Genomic DNA, 20234 nt, shown 5'->3' on the forward strand with positions numbered 1-20234 from the left:
GAGGTCTGCAGCAGACCACCGCTACGTGCGCGCGTGTCGAGACAGCAACATCGTCATTTACGACTGCAGTGGGCACGAGACCATCGCTATTTGACCGTCGATCAATGGGAAAGTGTCGCCTCTTGGGGTGAGTCAGATTTCTGCTACACTAGGTCGACGGCCGTCTACACAAACGCCACCAGGGAGGTGAACGGCGCCTCGAGACGTGCAGCGCTCCACAGACGCAGGCTGGTGGCAGCAGTGTTATGCTGCGGCAGGCATTGTCCTGCGCTTGCATGGGACCTGGGGTACCAGTGGAAGACACGCTGACAGCTGCTAACCACCTGCATCTCTCCAAGCTCGGTGTCTCCCCTGACGGCGATGTCATCTTTCAGCAGTACAACTGCCAATGCCTCGGAGTCAGACCCGTCCTACAGTGGTTTGATGAGCATTTCAGTGAACTCACGTTGACGTCTCGGCCTCCAGACTGGCCTGACGTAAAAGCTGTGGAACCCATCTGGATAGCTGTCGGGCACCATCACCGCGTACTCAATTCAGCGACCCCATATTTACGCGAATTACGCTGCCTGTGCATAGACATCTAATGCCGTACCTCCAAAAACCTACCGACAAACTATCTGATTCCTGATACGCAGAATCAGTGATGCATCTCGTTCCAAAGACGGACAAACAAGCTATTAAGCAGGCAGTCGTAATGTTTTACCTCATCAGTGTACAGTACGATAACATTAAATCCTGTTTATTTGAATACCTTTCGGTGCTCTTTCTTTTCATTTTCGAATGTCATCGTCTGTATAAACATTAAAAAGAGTAGGCAACGAAATGAATTCTTGTCTTGAACCTTGTTTCATTAAAATCTTTTACCCTCTTTAATTCGCGGCGTCAAGAACAATGTAAGTTCTACTACGCAGACACTTGATGCAGTTTATTAAATGATTTGAGTATCCACGTTCTGCAATAATTTTCCACTTACACTACATATCAATCTGTCAAATGATTTTTCAAACTCTATGAAATCTGGGTAAGTTCGTAAATTAAATTACCTTCTTTGTATTATATCTTGCACTGTAAATAAATTATTGCTACATTACCTTACATTTATGAAGGCTCTATAAACAACAGATCTCTCATATTCTTTTAGCAGTTATTTAATACAGCTAAATATATTTTGTAGGCAGTGTTTAACAATATGAAACTTTCGTAATTTGAAGTTTTCCTGAGATCCCCCTTTTCTTTTTTAACACTGGAGACATTTTTTGCTGTATAACTATGTTCTGGAGTTCTAGCTTTCAGTTAGCGGGTATTGATCGGATGTATAAATAAAACAAAATCAGTAATCAAACACGTATGATCTGTTCTATATTTATCCCATCAAGTCCTGGACATTTTTTGCATTTTTGTCTTCTTCTTCTTCTTCTTCTAGTGGATTATCTTTGGCTGGCACCGCATCTTCGCCCTTCTGTCTTGAGTTTCCTCAACGTTCATATTCCGTGTTTCCATTGCCTCCTCCACATCATTTTGCCATTTGCGTTGTGAGCGACCTCTTTCCTTCCACTGGGATTATTTCCACCGTGGCATGCTATTCGGTATAACTACCAAGTTCCACTAAGTTCATCCTATCCTCACGTCCAAACAACATAAGCCGCTTCTGTTCGACGTCGTCACAGATATCCCCATCCATTTTCACCATTTGTCGGATAGCGTCATTTCTTATTCTATACATCCTAGTACAGCTTGAGCTTCGCCTTAAGCAATCCACCTCAAGGCTGCTACATTCTGCACTGCAGGTTTATACATTCTCTTCTGATCTTTTTCTTTCTCAGAACAGAGTTAATTGCTCTTCTTACAGTTCCTTCTTTATTAAACCTACTTGTGATTTCATCATTACTTGCGCTCTGTTCATTAAATAATACACCATTTTGCCTTTTCCATACCGCCAATCACTTTTTCATCTACCTACAAATTATTTACTTTTCCGTTCCAACGGGCAACTACTCACACTTCTTCATGTTCACCTTCAGGCACTGAGCGAGGTGGTGCACTCTTTAGCACACTGCACTCGCATTCGGGAGGATGACGGTTCAATCCCGTGTCCAGCCATCCCGATTTAGGTTATCCTAGATCTCCCTAAATCACTTCAAGTAAATGCTGGGATGGTTCCTGTGAAAGGGCACGGCCGATTTCCTTCTCCATCCTTCCCTAATCTGATGGGACCGATGACTTTGCTCTATGGTCCCCTCCACTGAATCAACCAACTAACCGTAATCTTCAGGCCAGCCTTATTCTATTCCTCTTCAAGCTTGCATATCACATACCTCATAACATATTCTGCTAGTACAATCCTACTCTATTTCTTTTAGTTTTCCAACAATTTTCTTTTTCAGTAAAATATTCTGTATCTTCTAGGGTTATTAAATCAGTGTTAACGTAATGAGTTATATTTTCATAATGATTACTTGCCCATGGATTATACTACAGATTCTTGTAATTTTTTATCCATTATTCGTGACATATTACATTTATTTGTTCTACATGGTATCTGTTTTAGTCTCTTAACATTGTTAAAGCAAAGTGCTATCTGTCATAAACATCACATTCTGTCTCTCCTACAAATGTAACAACCATGAGGGGCCTTTCTTGTTAGTGATTCTGCTTTCTTCTCATCGGTCTATATCTTTCGCTTGCTTGATCACTGCAGCAAACACTCATATAGTCTTTGTTTCTCTTAAACTATTTCCTTAATTTTTTCATTCCAAATTACAATTCTTTTCTCCTTTCGCCATTTAGTTTGCTTACTTACTGCATCAACTGGTGTCTTATTTATGCAGTATTTGATGTTCCCGATTCCATCATTTTGTGTAGGTCAATTTGTTGTTGTTGTTGTGGTCTTCAGTCCTGAGACTGGTTTGATGCAGCTCTCCATGCTACTTTATCCTGTGCAAGCTTCTTCATCTCCCAGTACCTACTGCAACCTACATCCTTCTGAATCTGCTTAGTGTATTCATATCTTGGTCTCCCTCTACGATTTTTACCCTCCACGCTGCCCTACAATGCTAAGTTTGTGATCCCTTGATGCCTCAAAACATGTCCTACCAACCGATCCCTTCTTCTAGTCAAGTTGTGCCACAAACTTCTCTTCTCCTCAATCCTATTCAATACCTCCTCATTAGTTACGTGATCTACTCACCTTATCTTCAGCATTCTTCTGTAGCACCACATTTCAAAAGCTTATATTCTCTTCTTGTCCAAACTAGTTATCGTCTATGTTTCACTTCCATACATGGCTACACTCCATACAAATACTTTCAGAAACGACTTCCTGACACTTAAATCTATACTCGACGTTAACAAATTTATCTTCTTCAGAAACGATTTCCTTGCCATTGCCAGTCTACATTTTATATCCTCTCTACTTCGACCATCATCAGTTATTTTACTCCCTAAATAGCAAAACTCCTTTACTACTTTAAGTGTCTCATTTCCTAATCTAATTCCCTCAGCATCACCCGATTTAATTTGACTACATTCCATTCCATTATCCTCGTTTTGCTTTTGTTGATGTTCATCTTATATCCTCCTTTCAAGACACTGTCCATTCCGTTCAACTGCTCTTCCAAGTCCTCTGCTGTCTCTGACAGAATTACAATGTCATCGGCGAACCTCAAAGTTTTTACTTCTTCTCCATGAATTTTAATACCTACTCCGAATTTTTCTTTTGTTTCCTTTACTGCTTGCTCAATATACAGATTGAATAACATCGGGGAGAGGCTACAACCCTGTCTCACTCCTTTCCCAACCACTGCTTCCCTTTCATGCCCCTCGACTCTTATAACTGCCATCTGGTTTCTGTACAAATTGTAAATAGCCTGTCGCTCCCTGTATTTTACCCCTGCCACCTTCAGAATTTGAAAGAGAGTATTCCAGTTAACATTGTCAAAAGCTTTCTCTAAGTCTACAAATGCTAGAAACGTAACGGTGAATTTACTAAATAATAATGCAATCTTTGGCGGTAGAGATCTGAAGCTGAAGGATCTTTTATAAACTGTAATGTAAAATTGATTGATTTTTCTTTATATGTAGGGGATGAGCCCACGAGTCTCCTTCACTATATCAGAAATGCTGTTTTGGCCATAACAAAAAATGGTCTCTGAAAATATCACACTGCGTGAAAATTTTAATGTGTTCCACTAAGGAAAGAAACAACTCACCTACTAGAATATATAACTCATTTAGCTCATGTGTTGGGCCAAGTGTTTTTATGAATAGTTTTCTTTCGGAAGAACGTGTTAGTTACTATGAAGTTAGTGTATGTAAAAAAACTTCTTCTCTCATTACCATTTGAATTTACAGTATATCCTCCGTATCTCCCCACCACGCCTTTAATCCTGTTATTACCCACTCAGACATTCCAACCCTCACATACATAAATCAAGTATGATTCGTTTATTTCCGCACACACAAGCAGGAGCTTTTCGTAAACAATATCTGAGTCCTATACTCATCTCTTTTCAGACCAATAATCTCCAGTCACAGGTAGGTGACCTCGCTCTGTTTTCGACCTTAAAATCGTTTATCACTCATTACGAAAAGTGCAGGGTGTAATTCTCTCCTTCCACTCTGAATCTGTTACCATGGCTATGCCCGTCTGCCCATGAATTTATTTCTCAACGCCTCTGTATAAAAACGTATAATGATGTATATCTGTTGTTTCTCTTAATGTACTGGTTATAAACTGCAGATTGAAGCTAAAGAAATTGAAAAAGGTCGGAAATTAAGGAGATGGGACTTTGATAAGTTGAAAGAACTAGAAGTTATTGAGAATTTTAGTGAGAGCAATAGGCATCGATTGACTGAAACAAGGGAAGGAGTACAGTAGACAACGATTGGGTAGCTCTGAAAGATGAAATAGTGAAGGCAGCAAAGGATCATATAGATAAACAGAAAAGGGTTAGGAGAAATTCTTAGATATTACGGGATATAATGAATTTAATTGACGAAAGGAGAAAATATTACAATGGCGACAAACATCTCAAAAATTAGAGTCACTGTAAGTGCAAAATGGCTAACCATGGATGGCTAAGGGACAAATGTAAGTATATAGACCCATACATAACTAGGGGAAAGATAGACACCGCCTACAGGAAAACTGTAGAGATATTTGGAGAAAAGAAGAGGGGCAGTATTGATATCACAAGCTCAAATGGAAAACCAGTAATAAGCAAAGTAGAGAAAGCTGAAATTTGGAAGGAGTATAGAGGGTATTTGCAGGGAAATTAGCTTGAAAGATGTAAATGAAGGTAAAATAGACGATACCGCGAGAAGAATTTGACAATGATCCGTACGGAATTTCCTCAGAGCTACTGATACTTCTGGGAAAGCCAGCCATGACAAAAGCAAAACTCTTCCATCTGGTGTGTGAGATGCATGAGATAGGCGAAATACCCCCAGACTTCAAGAAGCCCACAAAGAACATTAATGGCTGCAAATGATCTCCAGGCAGAAGAAAATAACTATTTCAAGTCAGTGATCGGTTCAGCTGGACTAAAAGGCCCAGTCTACTCTATGTAAACACAGACCGCACCATTGTGGAGCCGCCGCCAGCTTGCACAGTGTCTTGTTGACAAGTTGGTCTATGGCTTTATGGGATCTGCGCCACACTCAGGACTTACCATCAGCTCTTACCAATTGAAATCCGTACTCATCTGGCCAGGATATGGTTTTCCAGTCGTCTAGGCTTCAGCCGGTCTGGTCAGGAACCCAGGAGAGGCGCTGCAGGCGACGTCGTGCTGTTGGCGAAAGCAGCCTGGCCGGCCGTCTGCTGCCACAGCCCATCAACACCGAATGTCGCCTCGCCGTCCTAACAGATGCGTTCGCCGTACGTGACACACTGATTTCTGTCGTTATTTCATGCACTGTAGCTTGTCTGTCAGCACTGACAACTGTACACAAACGCGGCTGCTCTCGGTCGTTAAGTGAAGGCCTTCGGCCACTGCGTCCTCCGTGCTGAGAGGTAGTGCCCGAAATTTGGTATTCTCGGGACACATTTGACGCTGTGGGTGTTGGAATATTGAATTCCCTAATGATTTCGGTACCTGGATTGTCACATGCGTCTAGCTGCAACTACCATCTGCCGTCAGGGTCCGTTAATTTCCCGCGTGCGGTTATAATCTCGTCGGAATCCTTTTCACACGAATGAGTACAAATAACAGCTACGGGAGCTGTACCTCGTCTATGCGATCCTATCGACATCTGTTTATGTGCATGCCGCTATACCATCTCTTCTGTCAGCTCTTAGTGAGTAGATCATAACAAAATTTTAAATTTCTATATATGGCGAATAATTGTGCGAAATATTGAAAATGAAATTTTTGTTGCCACTGGAGTCCGCTATGTAGAGAACCTGGAAGTGGTACAGTGTTCTGGGATAGCGGTATAATAATGTATGCAATTGTAATCGTAATCAGAAAAATAAAAATTTTTCCTAAAGTAAATGTCTGATGCCACAGTACCAGTTTTACAGGCTTCTGTGTCGATAGTAATGCTTCTGGAGTCAAAGCATTCATCTGACCTGACAAGGAAGAGTAGTCGACAAACCAACCTCCCCAATTAGAAAAAAAAGAGAGAAGGTCGTCGGGAAATGAAATGAGAAATTCCATTTCGCTAGCAAACGACGCTAACCTGGCAGCGGCGAATTATACTCCAACAGCTGACACAAGCTGCAAAACAGGAAGCGCAGAAGGACAGGGTCGCACAGATACGATGGACGAGGAGTGGGGGAGAGATGGTATCGACGGTGGACAAGCGCGCAGTTCACAGGGACCGCTTTGTGGCATCCGGCGGCGCAATTGCAAAAGAGCAGGACAGCCGGGTTGGGGGGGGGGGGACAGTGCTGGGTCGCAGCACTGCGACCGGGACAGCGCAGAACGGAGGTGGAGGCGGAGGCAGAGGCAGGCGTAGAGAGGTAGAGAGACGGGCCGGCTCCACGCATGGGGCCCGGAGCGCTGCTGATGTTGGCGGCGGCGGCGGCGGTGGCGGGCATCACCAGCGCCAACATCGCCCTCGCCGTGAGTACCCGCCCTGCTTCTTCTCTGCGTCAGCTGCTCAAACGACGGCATTTTTCCCCGTGGAATTTCGGACGACCTCCCACTCTTACGGCTCATCATTGCGGTTCTACGTGACTACCACTACTGGAGCTTTTCCAAACAGTGATCAGTCCCACATGCAGGTGGGAGCAGGTTGGGGACGCACCCTCCCCCTCCATCCCCTCCCCACCCCCGAAAAAGTTTGGGCTTAAAATGAGTACAATGGAAAGCCGAAGAAACTGATACACCTGTCTAATATCGTGCACAGCTCCTACCAGCACGCAGAAGTGTTGCAACACGACGTGGCATGGACTCTATTAGCGTCTGAAGTAGTGCTGGAGGGAACTGACACCACGAATCCTGCCGGGCTGCCCATAAATCCGTAACAGTACGAGGGGGTGGAGATCTCTTCCGAACAGCACATTGCAAAATATCCCAGATACGCTCGATAATGATCATGTCTGGGGAGTTTGGTGGCCAGCGGAAGTGTTTAAATTCAGAAGAGTGTTCCTGGAGATACACTGTAGGAATTCTGCATGTAGGGGGTGTCGCATTGTCCTGCTGGAATTACTCAAGTTGGTCGGAATGCACAATGGACGTGAATGGATGCAGCAGATCAGATAGGATACTTACATACTTGTCACCTGTCAGAGTCGCATCTAGAAGTATCAGGGGTCCAATATGACTCGAACTGCACACAGCCCACACAATTACAGAGCCTGCACCAACTTGAACAGTCCCCTGCTGACATGCAGGGCCCACAGATTCTTGAGGTTGTCTCCATACCTGTGCACGTCCATCCACTCGATACAATTTGAAACGAGACACTTCCAACCTCTCAGCATGTTTCCACTCATCTACAGTCCAGTCTCGGTGATGATCGGCCCAGGCAGGGTGTAAAGCTTTGTGTCGTGCAGCCATCGATGGCCCACGATGTTTCGTTCAATGGTTCGCACGATGTCGTTGACGGCCCAGCACTGAAATCTGCAGCATTTAGCGGAAGGGTTATACTTCTGTCACGCTGGACGATTGTCTTCAGTCATCTTTGGTCCCATTCCTGCAGCATCTTTTCCTGGCCACAACGATGGCGGAGTTTAGATGTTTTACTGCAATTCCGATATTCACTGTACACTCGTGAAATGGTAATACGGGAAGATCCCGACTTCATCGTTGTCTCTGAGGCGCTGTGTCCCATCGCTCGTGCGCCGACTACAACGTCACGTTCAAACTCACTTAAATCTTGATAGCCTGCCACTGTAGCAGCAGTAACCCATCTAAGAACCGCGCCAGACACTTGTTTTCGCAGCGACCGCAGCGCCGTATTCTGCCTGTTTACAAATCTCTGTATTCGAATACGCATGCCTACACCAGTTTCTTTGGTGCTCCAGTGTACTTTCTTAATATTATTCAATCTTGATTATGACTGAAAGTGAAAAGAGTTTCAGGGGTATAGAAGTTGATGAACAACAGCAGAGGCAGATTCACCAACCTATATGAGGCTAAAACTTTTGTGAAGCAGATGGTGGACAGTTTCATCACTAAATCTGTATTCACGCAAGGTTTTCCGTGTAGTTGGAAATAAATAAATCATCTGAGGATACGTTTCAGGTAACTATCTTCCTGTCTCCAGTCTCAGTGCCGTACTTAGACATACAAGGCTGCATCTGGGCCATTTCCGAGCAGGAAATAATAGACTCAAGGTCTTTCGAACCTTTGTTCGAAAACTTGTATAAATTAAATAGATGCCTTTCGTGTAGAAAACAAAATAGTGACTGAATTCAGCAGGAACTGTCAGGTGGAGTGGAGTATCCCTATACAAGCGAGCATGATCTCAAAGCCCCTGTCCAATCATGTCAAAGTAAGCATCTCCAACCACATAAAAAGTTAAGACATTCTCTCGGAGTCACTTATCTAGCTATTATTCATCGGCCAACTTGTAAGACAACTTTCGATTCAATTTGTTTGTTATAGTGTGGGTGTGTTATCAGTGAAGAAGGAAGTGCGGTAAACCAGCGCTTCACTATCTTGTATCCTTACTTCAACTGTACTGCAGATACAGAGAAGGTCACCATAGCATCTCCAATCACTGGAATTAATGCGAGTGATGCGAATCATTAAGTTCGTAATTTCAATTTTTAAAAACAGAAATGTCATTAAGCATCTCATCCACGCCATAATAATTTCTAAGCAAGACAAATTTATTCAACGAGTTGTAAAGATGCCTCTCTTCCATAGCCGGCAATAAAGTCGTTGTCAAGTAAATATATCTGAAATTCTAAGTCACAGCGATCGGCGTTTGATCACTCGTTATTCCTAAGCACAACATTGGACAGAATTCATGTCTATCAATTCGATATAAAAACAAATAAACAAGACAATCCACCCCCATGATCTTATTTCGTGTTTCTGCTGTCTAGATAGGCAACATCAAATAACCTTACTAGGGAAAGGTAAGACCTAAATAAGGGATAAGGCTAGATAAATTAATAGTAAACGTCGAAGGTGCCGACTCATATAAGTGGTAACGCGCACTAACCAGCCAGTCCCGGAAAAATTGTATAAAAAGGCACAGCGAAGAGAGTACTAAACACTGCTGTAAATTAAATAAATATTCACCTAGTTTGTGCTATTAACACGTTCACAGATCATTTAATGCGAATGAAAACAGAGAGTCGATTCTTGTCGACCTGACCGATCTATTGAAAGATTTAATCAAGACTGTATTTATATTATAACGTAAAAAGTCACCGTAGGTAAAATTAGCTTTCCAATTTGGGCCCCTCCCCGGAAAAATTGTTTTGCGTGGAGACCTCCCTGTGGCCAGCAAAAATGGCGCTAAGCACTACGGGACTTAACATCTGAGGTTATCAGTCCCCTAGACTTAGAACTACGTAAACCTAACCAACCTAAGGACATCACACACATCGATGTCCGAGGCAGGATTCGAACCTCTGACCGTAGCAGCCGCGTGGTTCTGTGTTTTGCACTTCAAAAAATGATTGAGGTATCATACAGCTCATGGAATCACTTGTTCACGCGTGTAGGGTGGTCAAAAACAGGTAACCCATACTTGCTGGAATCGGAAGTGTGACCTGTACCCGACACGGCATTAAATAAGAGAAGAAGGCGTGAGATCGATTGAGAACTATACTATGGACGCGAGTCGTTGTCGGTCTGAGGGTGTCCCACATCGTGTCTGGCTCCTTAGGGAAGCACCTCTTCTTGTTATAAAGATTTTCATCAGCATTTCGTAACTCCCGAATGTTCCACTGCCATAATGCACGGAACATTTCCAAATCCGAAAGGGAGTCGTTTCGTCAGTGCCTCTCATCGTAACAGCAACGGAATTCCGTAGTAAAGCTAGAATGAGTTATCCGTAAAGACGGCAGATGGTATTCAAGTGTAGTCGAACTGGACGGAGTATAATGGGTCGTATGTTTCCGTTCGTTCCTCAGATAGGTTCGTTTACTAAAAATTAAGGAGACCGAGCCATATTAGTTGAAGCTGAACATTTGTCTTTCTTTCAGTTGCTCGAACCTATGTCAAAGAGTCACACAGTAAACAATTACTAAAAAAACTAAACTCCGTCCGAACAGGCCGTGGAATGCCCAACGATACCGACCGGCCGCCGTGTCATCCTCAGTCCACAGGCGTCACTGGATGCGGATATGGAGGGGCATGTGGTCAGCACACCGCTCTCCCGGCCGTTCGTCAGTTTACGAGACCAGAGCCGCTACTTCTCAATCAAGTAGCTCCCCAGTTTGCCGCACAAGGGCTGAATGCACTGCGCTTGCCAATAACGTTAGGCAGATCGGATGGTCACCCATCCTAGTGCTATCCTAGCTCGACAGTGCTTAAATTCGATGATCTGACGGGAACCGGTGTTACCACTGCGGCAATGCGGTTGGCTACAAAATTTCTAGGGCGTAATGAAAAGTATTTCTTCCGAATTTTGTGTTCTGTTCTGAATATCGGTTGTGGTATTACACGTCACGCATTTTACTCCGTCGACTTGGCCTATTCGCTGGCGTAAGTTGCAATCCTCTCTCTGGTGCGAGAGGGCTCCAGACTGCAGCGTACAAGATGGCGGTGTGTAACATAACTATGTCAGTGCGTGAGGAACAGCATTGTCCAGATTGTTCTTCACGTGAATAGCAAATAACTGTGGCCTGGTGACATGGGGTATTGCCATCCATAAAAGTCCCCTTATTGTCAGAGAATAGGAAGTCAAGGAATGGCTGAAAATGGTCTCCAAGTAGCAGAACGCAGCCATTCCCAGTTAATGCCATCCCACACCATTATGGAGCCACTATCAGCCCTGTATGTGTTCTAACAGGTACAGATCACGCATATGTACTGCCCAAGACGTCAATATGAGTTCACTGTAATGCCCTTCAAACTACTGTACCACAACTCTGACTCTTGAAACACGGACAGTTGTCCTGCTGAAACATGCCATCGCCGTAGGGGGAGACTTCAAGCATGAAGCGATGCAAGTCGTCCGCAACAGTGATCACGTAGTTGGCTGCCACCATGACGCCTTTGGTTACCACCACGCAGCCGGCCGGAGTGGCCATACGGTTCTAGGCGCTGCAGTCAGGAACCGAGCGACCGCTACGGTCGCAGGTTCGAATCCTGCCTCGGGCATGGATGTGTGTGATATCCTTAGGTTAGTAAGGTTTAAGTAGTTCTAAGTTCTAGGGGACTGATGACCACAGATGTTAAGTCCCAAAGTGCTCAGAGCCATTTGAACCATTTGACAACTGTTTATCTACCAGGAACTATTGGTACAACAGTTGTAAACAGTAGTGGATGTGTTGGGAAAGTATCAGAGCTCGAGGTGTTAACAGAAAGCACTGATGCTCAAACGGTAATAGGCACTGAAGTCGGAGATAAGTTCAGTCGAAATCATTGAGCAGGACCTAATCCTGTTCCGAAAGGACGGGATAAATATATTTGACGACAGCGTATTTTTCGCTGTTAAGAGAGCACTGAAGAGCCAAATAATTTGGTTAACTTGCCAAATGTGGTGTAGGGTCCCCGCAAGGACGCAGAAGTGCTGCAACACGACGTGGCACCGACTCGACTGATGTCTGAAGTAGTGGTCGAGGGAACTGACACCATGAATCCTGCAGGCCTGTCCGTAAATCCTTAAGAGTACGAGCGGGGTGGAGATCTCTTCTGAACATCACGCTGCCAGCCATCCCAGACATGATCAATAATGTTCATGTCTGGGAGTTTGGTGGCCAGCGGAAGTGTTTAAACTCGGAAGAGTGTTCCTGGAGACACTCTGTAGCAACTCTGGACGTGTGGGGTGTCGCATTGTCCTGCTTGAATTGCCCAAGTCCGTCGGAAAGCCCAATGGACGCGAATGGATCCAGGTGATCAGACACGATGCTTACGAACGTGTCACCTGTCAGCGTCGTATCTAGACGTATCAGGGGTCCCATATCACTCCAGCTGCACACACCCCACACCATTACAGAGCATCCACGAGCTTGAACAGTCCCCTGCTGACATGCAGTATCCATGGATTCATGAAGTTGTCTCCATACCCGTACAAGTCAGCAGCTCGATACAATTTGAAACGAGACTCGTCCAACCAGGCAACATGTTTCCTGTCATCAACAGTCCAATGTCGGTGTTAATGGGCCGAGGCTAGTCGTAAAGCTTGGTGTTGTGCAGTAATCAATGGAACACAAGGGGGGACTTCTGCTCCGAAAGCCCATATCGATGATGTTTCGTTGAATGGTTCACACGCAGACACTTTTTGATTGCCCAGCATTGAAATCTGCAGCAATCTGCGTAAGAGCTATACATCTGGCACGTTCAACACTTCTTCAGTAGTGTTCAGTCCCGTTCTAGCAGGATCTTTTACCGGTCGCATCCATGTCGGAGATTTGATATTGTGTGCATTATAATTATCCGTGCTGTTATGCCGTGGTCGGTTGATGAATTCTGTGTCGATTCCCAACGTTTCGTCTCCGACTGCGGGAGACATCTTCAAGGGGGTCCGTAGCTCGATGGAAGGTCCAACACACCCACTGGTTGAGTCAGTAGCGAACCAGTGGGTGTGTTGGACCTTCCATCGAGCTACGGACCCCCTTGAAGATATCTCCCGCAGTCGGAGACGTAACGTTGGGAATCGACACAGAATTCATCAATCGACCACGGCATAACAGCCCGGATAATTATAATGGACATGATACTTCCGGCCGTGAAAGTCTACATTTTAGTATTTGATTTTGTACCGAATTCCTGATATTCACGGTACACTCGTGAAGTGGTCGTACGGAGAAATTCCCACTTCGTCGCTACCTCGAGATGCTGTGTCCCATCGCTCGCGCGCCGGCTATAAAACCACGTTCAGACTCACTTAAACCTTGATAACCTACCGTTGTAGCAGCAGAAACCGACCCAACAACTGCGCCAGACACTTGTCTAACATAGGAGTTGCCGACCGCAGTGCATATTCTGCTTGTTTACATATCTCTATATTCGAATACACATATCTATACCAGTTTCTTTGACGCTTAAGTGTAGTATACGTATCAATAAACGTTTGATGTAGAATAACTGCGTCTTGCTGATACCTGGATATCTACCAGGAACCATCGCTATAACAGTTGTAAATTGACGTGGATGTGTTGGGAAAGTAGCAGAGATGAAGGCGCTAATAGAAAACACTGATGCTCAAATCGTTATAGGCACTGACAGTTGACTAAAGTCGGAGATAAGTTCATCCGAAATGTTTGAGCAGGACCTAACGGTGTTCAGAAACGATAGGATAAATACCTTTGGTGACGGCGTGTTCGTTACTGTTAGAAGTAGTTTATCTTGTGTAGAAACTGAAATAGATACTTCCTGTGAGTTAGTATGGGTAGAGGTCAATCCTGACAAGCGGAATAAAATAACAGTTGGATCCTTTTGCCGACCTCTCAGTTCAGATGATACGATTGCTGAAAGGTTCAAAGAAAACTTGAGTTTAATTTCTAACACGTACCCGGCTCGTACAATTATAGTTGGTGGTGGCTGCAATTTACCCTCGATATGTCGGCGAAAATACATATTTAAATACGGAGGTATGCATAAAACACTATCCGAAATTGTCCTAAACGCATTCTCTGAAAATTATTTCGTGTAATTAGTTCATGTGCCCACTCGAATAGTAAACTGTTGTAAAGACGCACTTGACCTCTTGGCAACAAATAATCCTGAGTTAATGACGAGCAGCAGAACGGATACAGGGATTAGTGAACACGGGGTGGTCGTAGTGAAATTGAATACTGTAACGCCCGAATCCTCCAAAAATAAAGGAAATATATATTTATTCAAAAAAGCAGATAAAAATTCACTTACGCCTTGCTGAGAGACAATCTCCTCTCCTTCCAAAATAACAACGTAAGTGTAGACCAGATGTCTACTCAAAGAAATAATATCGACAGCAATTGAGAGATTTATACCAAATTAATTAACAAACGACTTTATACGCAAAACAGTGCACAATATTGTTGCAGAAACAACGAGAAAAGTGTGTCACATTTAAACGAACGGAAAATCCACAAGACTGACAATCTATAACAGAAACTCGAAATTTAGCGCGCACTTCAATGCGAGGTGCTTACAGTAGCTTCCACAATAGAACTTTGTCTCGAAACCTGGCAGAAAATCCAAAGAGATTCTGTTAGTACGTAAAGAATGCAAGCGGAAAAACGCAATAAATGCCTTCCCTGCGCGATGCCAACAGAAATACTGCCGAGGACAGTGCTGCTATAGTAGAGTTACTACACACAACTTTCCGAAATTCCCTCACCAAGGAAGACGAGGTTAATATGTCAGAATCAGAAACAACAACAGCTGCCAACATGAGCAACTTAGAAGTAGATATCCTCGGAGGTAGTGCAGCAACGTAAATCACTTAATGAAAGCAGGTCCCTCGGTCCAGACTCAACACCAACTACATTCGTTTCACAGTATGCTGATGCAATAGCTCCATACTGTACAGTCATACACAAGCGATCACTCGACGAAAGATCCCTACTCAATGACTGGAAAGTTGCACAGATAACACCAATATTCAAGAAAGAAAATAGGAATAATCCAATAAGTTACTGGCCCGATATGCAGCAGGATTTTCGAACATATTTGTATTCGAACGTTATGAATTACTTCGCAGAAAACGTCCATTGACACACAATGAACACGGATGTTGAAAACATCGCTTTTGTGAAACACAACTAGCTGTTTACTCACACAAAGTGTTGAATGCTGTTGACAAGGGATTTGGATTTCATTCCGTATTTCTAAGATTTCCGTATGGCTTTTGACACCGTACCTCACAGGCGGCTTGTAATCATTTTGCATGCTTATGGAATACCGCCTCAGTTTCGCGAGTGGATTAGTGATTTTGTGCCACAGAGGCCATAGTTCGTGGTAATTGACGGAAAGTCATCAAATAAAACAGAAGCGATTTATGGCGATCACCAAGGTAGTGTTATAGGTCCTTTTTCTATATAAACGATTTGACAGACAATCTGAGCAGCCCTCGTAGGTTGTTTGCATATGACGCTGTCATCCATAGTCTAGTCAAGTTATCAGATGATCAAAAACAGTTGCAAAACGAGTTAGAGAAGATATCTGTATGGTGCGATTATTGGCATTTGACTCTAAATAATGAAAAGCGTGAGGTCATCCACATGAGTGCTAAAAGGAATGCGTTAAACACAAGTTTCACCAAAAATCAACCAAATATGATGGCCGTAAATTACAATTACAAACAACTTAAGGGGAGCACACCCTGCCTATCTAACTCGTGTTAATTTAGGCAAGTATTTGACGAACTTCTGAAAAACTATTTGATGCAGGACCTTAATATTTTTACCGTATGTAACACGATGCTAATAGAGTGAACTGTACAAAAATCTGCTTTATCCTTTTTATAGTTTTTAAGAAATACTTTTTTAAATTTACTAACAAAAATATTAAGTTTTTTCTGCAAATAATATTTTTTGTGAACTTCCTAATGTGGGAATATTAATGAATGTAGTACCAGAGGTGGCTTTTTATGTTATGCAGTGTCTCTGAAAATTTCATACGTTTATCTATGATAGTTTCTGATATAATGAGGCATATGTACTGAAAATTTTAATTTGTGGGAAATTGACTTTAAAGAAAAAACTTTTGAAATTTGTTACTTACAGTTAATTAAAACTGTCCTGCTGCATATGATGGCTCTTCTTTGGCCTCCAGCAGGTCTTCCAGCTTCTTTTTCACCTTCCTGGATGTTTGTCCAGCTTTCTTGGCCATATTACATGCAGACCTGTCTACATCGGCTATCCTCATTTTAGCGCAGTGTTGCAGCCCAGTGATCATATTTGCACCAGGATTAATTGGCTTCAAATGGCTCTGAGCACTATGGGACTTAACATCTGAGGTCACCACTCCTCTAGTACTCAGAACTACTTAAACCTAGCTAACCTAACGACATCACACACATCCATGCCCCAGGAAGGATACTAACCTGCGACTGTAGCAGTCGCGCGGTTCCGCACTGAAGCCCCTAGAACCGCTCGGCCACAGCGGCCGGCCAATTTTTCACAGTCTGTGACTCACCACACTGACTACATTGTACAAATTTAGAAATTACATCTGATAATATCCTCAAATTTATCATAATGTTACTGCACTCCTTGTCACTTACAGTAAATTCGTTGTAACTCTCTTCAAATGGTGAGAGCTTCTTTGATGATGCACTTGTTGAAGGAATACAATTAGAAACATCGTTGACAGGCGACATAACCTCTTGTACAGGAAGCTTTCTAAACTTGTTTCTTCTAAATTGTCGTTTCTTGAAACTGCCTTTACGTTCTCTCATCTTCAATAAACACGACAAGACACACGTAAGAAAGCACTGCAAACATAAGTATAACAACTACTCGCAATCACTTTTGAACAAAACTAACCGTGTGTCTGAAAGCAGAAACAAAAGAATACCGACCGTTGCATTCCAAGGATAGCTTACACACTCAGGAGTAAAAAAAAAAAAAAAAGAACCCTAACTTGCAATGTTGCAATGTAGAGGATATAAAGATCTAAAATACACTCCTGGAAATTGAAATAAGAACACCGTGAATTCATTGTCCCAGGAAGGGGAAACTTTATTGACACATTCCTGGGGTCAGATACATCACATGATCACACTGACAGAACCACAGGCACATAGACACAGGCAACAGAGCATGCACAATGTCGGCACTAGTACAGTGTATATCCACCTTTCGCAGCAATGCAGGCTGCTATTCTCCCATGGAGACGATCGTAGAGATGCTGGATGTAGTCCTGTGGAACGGCTTGCCATGCCATTTCCACCTGGCGCCTCAGTTGGACCAGCGTTCGTGCTGGACGTGCAGACCGCGTGAGACGACGCTTCATCCAGTCCCAAACATGCTCAATGGGGGACAGATGCGGAGATCTTGCTGACCAGGGTAGTTGACTTACACCTTCTAGAGCACGTTGGGTGGCACGGGATACATGCGGACGTGCATTGTCCTGTTGGAACAGCAAGTTCCCTTGCCGGTCTAGGAATGGTAGAACGATGGGTTCGATGACGGTTTGGATGTACCGTGCACTATTCAGTGTCCCCTCGACGATCACCAGTGGTGTACGGCCAGTGTAGGAGATCGCTCCCCACACCATGATGCCGGGTGTTGGCCCTGTGTGCCTCGGTCGTATGCAGTCCTGATTGTGGCGCTCACCTGCACGGCGCCAAACACGCATACGACCATCATTGGCACCAAGGCAGAAGCGACTCTCATCGCTGAAGACGACACGTCTCCATTCGTCCCTCCATTCACGCCTGTCGCGACACCACTGGAGGCGGGCTGCACGATGTTGGGGCGTGAGCGGAAGACGGCCTAACGGTGTGCGGGACCGTAGCCCAGCTTCATGGAGACGGTTGCGAATGGTCCTCGCCGATACCCCAGGAGCAACAGTGTCCCTAATTTGCTGGGAAGTGGCGGTGCGGCCCCCTACGGCACTGCGTAGGATCCTACGGTCTTGGCGTGCATCCGTGCGTCGCTGCGGTCCGGTCCCAGGTCGACGGGCACGTGCACCTTCCGCCGACCCCTGGCGACAACGTCGATGTACTGTGGAGACATCACGCCTCACGTGTTGAGCAATTCGGCGGTACGTCCACCCGGCCTCCCGCATGCCCATTATACGCCCTTGCTCAAAGTCCGTCAACTGCACATGCGGTTCACGTCCACGCTGTCGCGGCATGCTACCAGTGTTAAACACTGCGATGGAGCTCCGTATGCCACGGCAAACTGGCTGACACTGACGGCGGCGGTGCACAAATGCTGCGCAGCTAGCGCCATTCGACGGCCAACACCGCGGTTCCTGGTGTGTCCGCTGTGCCGTGCGTGTGATCATTGCTTGTACAGCCCTCTCGCAGTGTCCGGAGCAAGTATGGTGGGTCTGACACACCGGTGTCAATGTGTTCTTTTTTCCATTTCCAGGAGTGTATATGCAGGAAAGTGGGTGACAGAAAAGTTGATGTGGCACATAAACACACGTGGTAGGAAAATTCTCTTTAAATGCTCGAAAAAAACTTTTTTCAGCAAAATCGTTTTCGGAGTACTTAAAGAAAACCTTAATCTATCGAAATATGATGAAAACCGAAAATCGAGTTTTCTCGACCTGAACCACTGTGTGGTCCCCTTAAACTGGAAAGAACACATAGAAAACGTTGTGGGTTCAAAATGGCTCTAAGCAGTATGGGTCATCAGTCCCCTAGACTTAGAACTACTTAAACCTTACTAACCTAAGGACATCACAAACATCCATGCCCAAGGCAGGATTCGAATCTGCGACCGTTGCAGCCGTGTGGTTCTGGAGTGATGCACCTAGAACCGCTGGACCAGAGAGTCCGGCCAACGTTGTGGGGAAAGCGAACCAAAGACTGCGTTTTACTGGCCTAACACTTACAAGATGCAACAGATCTACTAAAGAGACTGCCTATATTATGCTTGTCCGTCCTCTTTTGGACTAGTACTGCGCGGTGCGGGATCCTTACCAGATAGGATTAACGGAGTACACCGAGGAAGTTCAGAGGAGAGCAGCACGTTTTGTATTATCAAGAAATACGAGAGAGAGTGTCGCGGACATGATACAGGATCTAGGATGGACATCATTAAAACAAAGGCGTTTTTCGCTGTGGAGGAATCTTCTTACGAGATTTCAATCATCAACTTTCTCCTCAGAATGTGAAAACATCTTGTTGACGCCGACCTATACAGGGAGAAACGATTATCAAAATGAAATATGGAAAATCAGAGCTCGTTTCTCCCCACGCGCTGTTCGAGAGGGGGATAATAGAGAGTTATTGTGAAGGTGGTTCGATGAGCTGTCTGTCAGGCACTTAAGTGTGATTAGGAGAGTACTGATGTAGATGCAGATGTAGATGTACACATACATCAATATACGTATAGTGCAAGCCACCGTGTGGTGCATGGCAGAGGCTACCTCGCACCACTAGAAGTAATTTCCTTTCCTGTTCCTCTTTTCAATAAAGTGAGGGAAAGACGACTGTTTACACCTCTGTAGGAGTGCTAATTTCTCTTACCTTTCCGTGCCTTACGCGGAATGAACGGTGGCGGCATAGAGTCGTTTTCTATCAGCTAATGCTTATCGTTCGGTATTTTTTTAGATTTCATGCAAATCTAAAAATTCTGAACACTCCATCGGCAAGCGCAATAGCCTGATAATGCAGCCCCAAACTGCAGACTGCCTCTTAATTACCGAACACGTTTTGGCCTTGTTTGAGATTTTATTAGAACCAGCTCTGTCCTGGGGGGGCCTCCAGATCATGAGGCCCACCACAAAAGCAGGCCACCCCAGGTACAGACGGCCGGGGGTGGCATCCCTTTCAGTCAACCCCCCACCCACCTTCCCCCCACACTCCGCCGCTGCCCCCAGACGTGAGTGGGTGCAACGGCCTAATGACGGTACATCTCAATGACCCGGCTATGTGATTTTTTTATACTCGGGTATGTGATCTTGTTTTTCAACTCCACACTTGCAGCTTCTCCTTTCCTTTTATTGTCTTTGACTGCCACACGAAACTAGTCGACGAGTGACTGACTGCGACCCATT

At 44.5% G+C, this 20234-nt stretch overlaps 1 protein-coding gene across 1 annotated transcript in view; it reads left to right on the forward strand.

Moving 5' to 3' along the window:
- The first annotated feature begins 6908 nt into the window (after positions 1–6908).
- Positions 6909–20234, forward strand: part of LOC124554087 — a 112736-nt gene continuing 99410 nt past the window's right edge. The window contains exon 1 of the mRNA XM_047128136.1: positions 6909–7064. Within this exon, the coding sequence (XP_046984092.1) occupies positions 6987–7064 (78 nt within the window). The 5' untranslated portion in view covers positions 6909–6986. The remainder of the gene's footprint in view (positions 7065–20234) is intronic.

This window comes from Schistocerca americana, chromosome 11, assembly GCF_021461395.2.
Source record: "Schistocerca americana isolate TAMUIC-IGC-003095 chromosome 11, iqSchAmer2.1, whole genome shotgun sequence".
Classification (NCBI taxonomy): domain Eukaryota; kingdom Metazoa; phylum Arthropoda; class Insecta; order Orthoptera; family Acrididae; genus Schistocerca; species Schistocerca americana.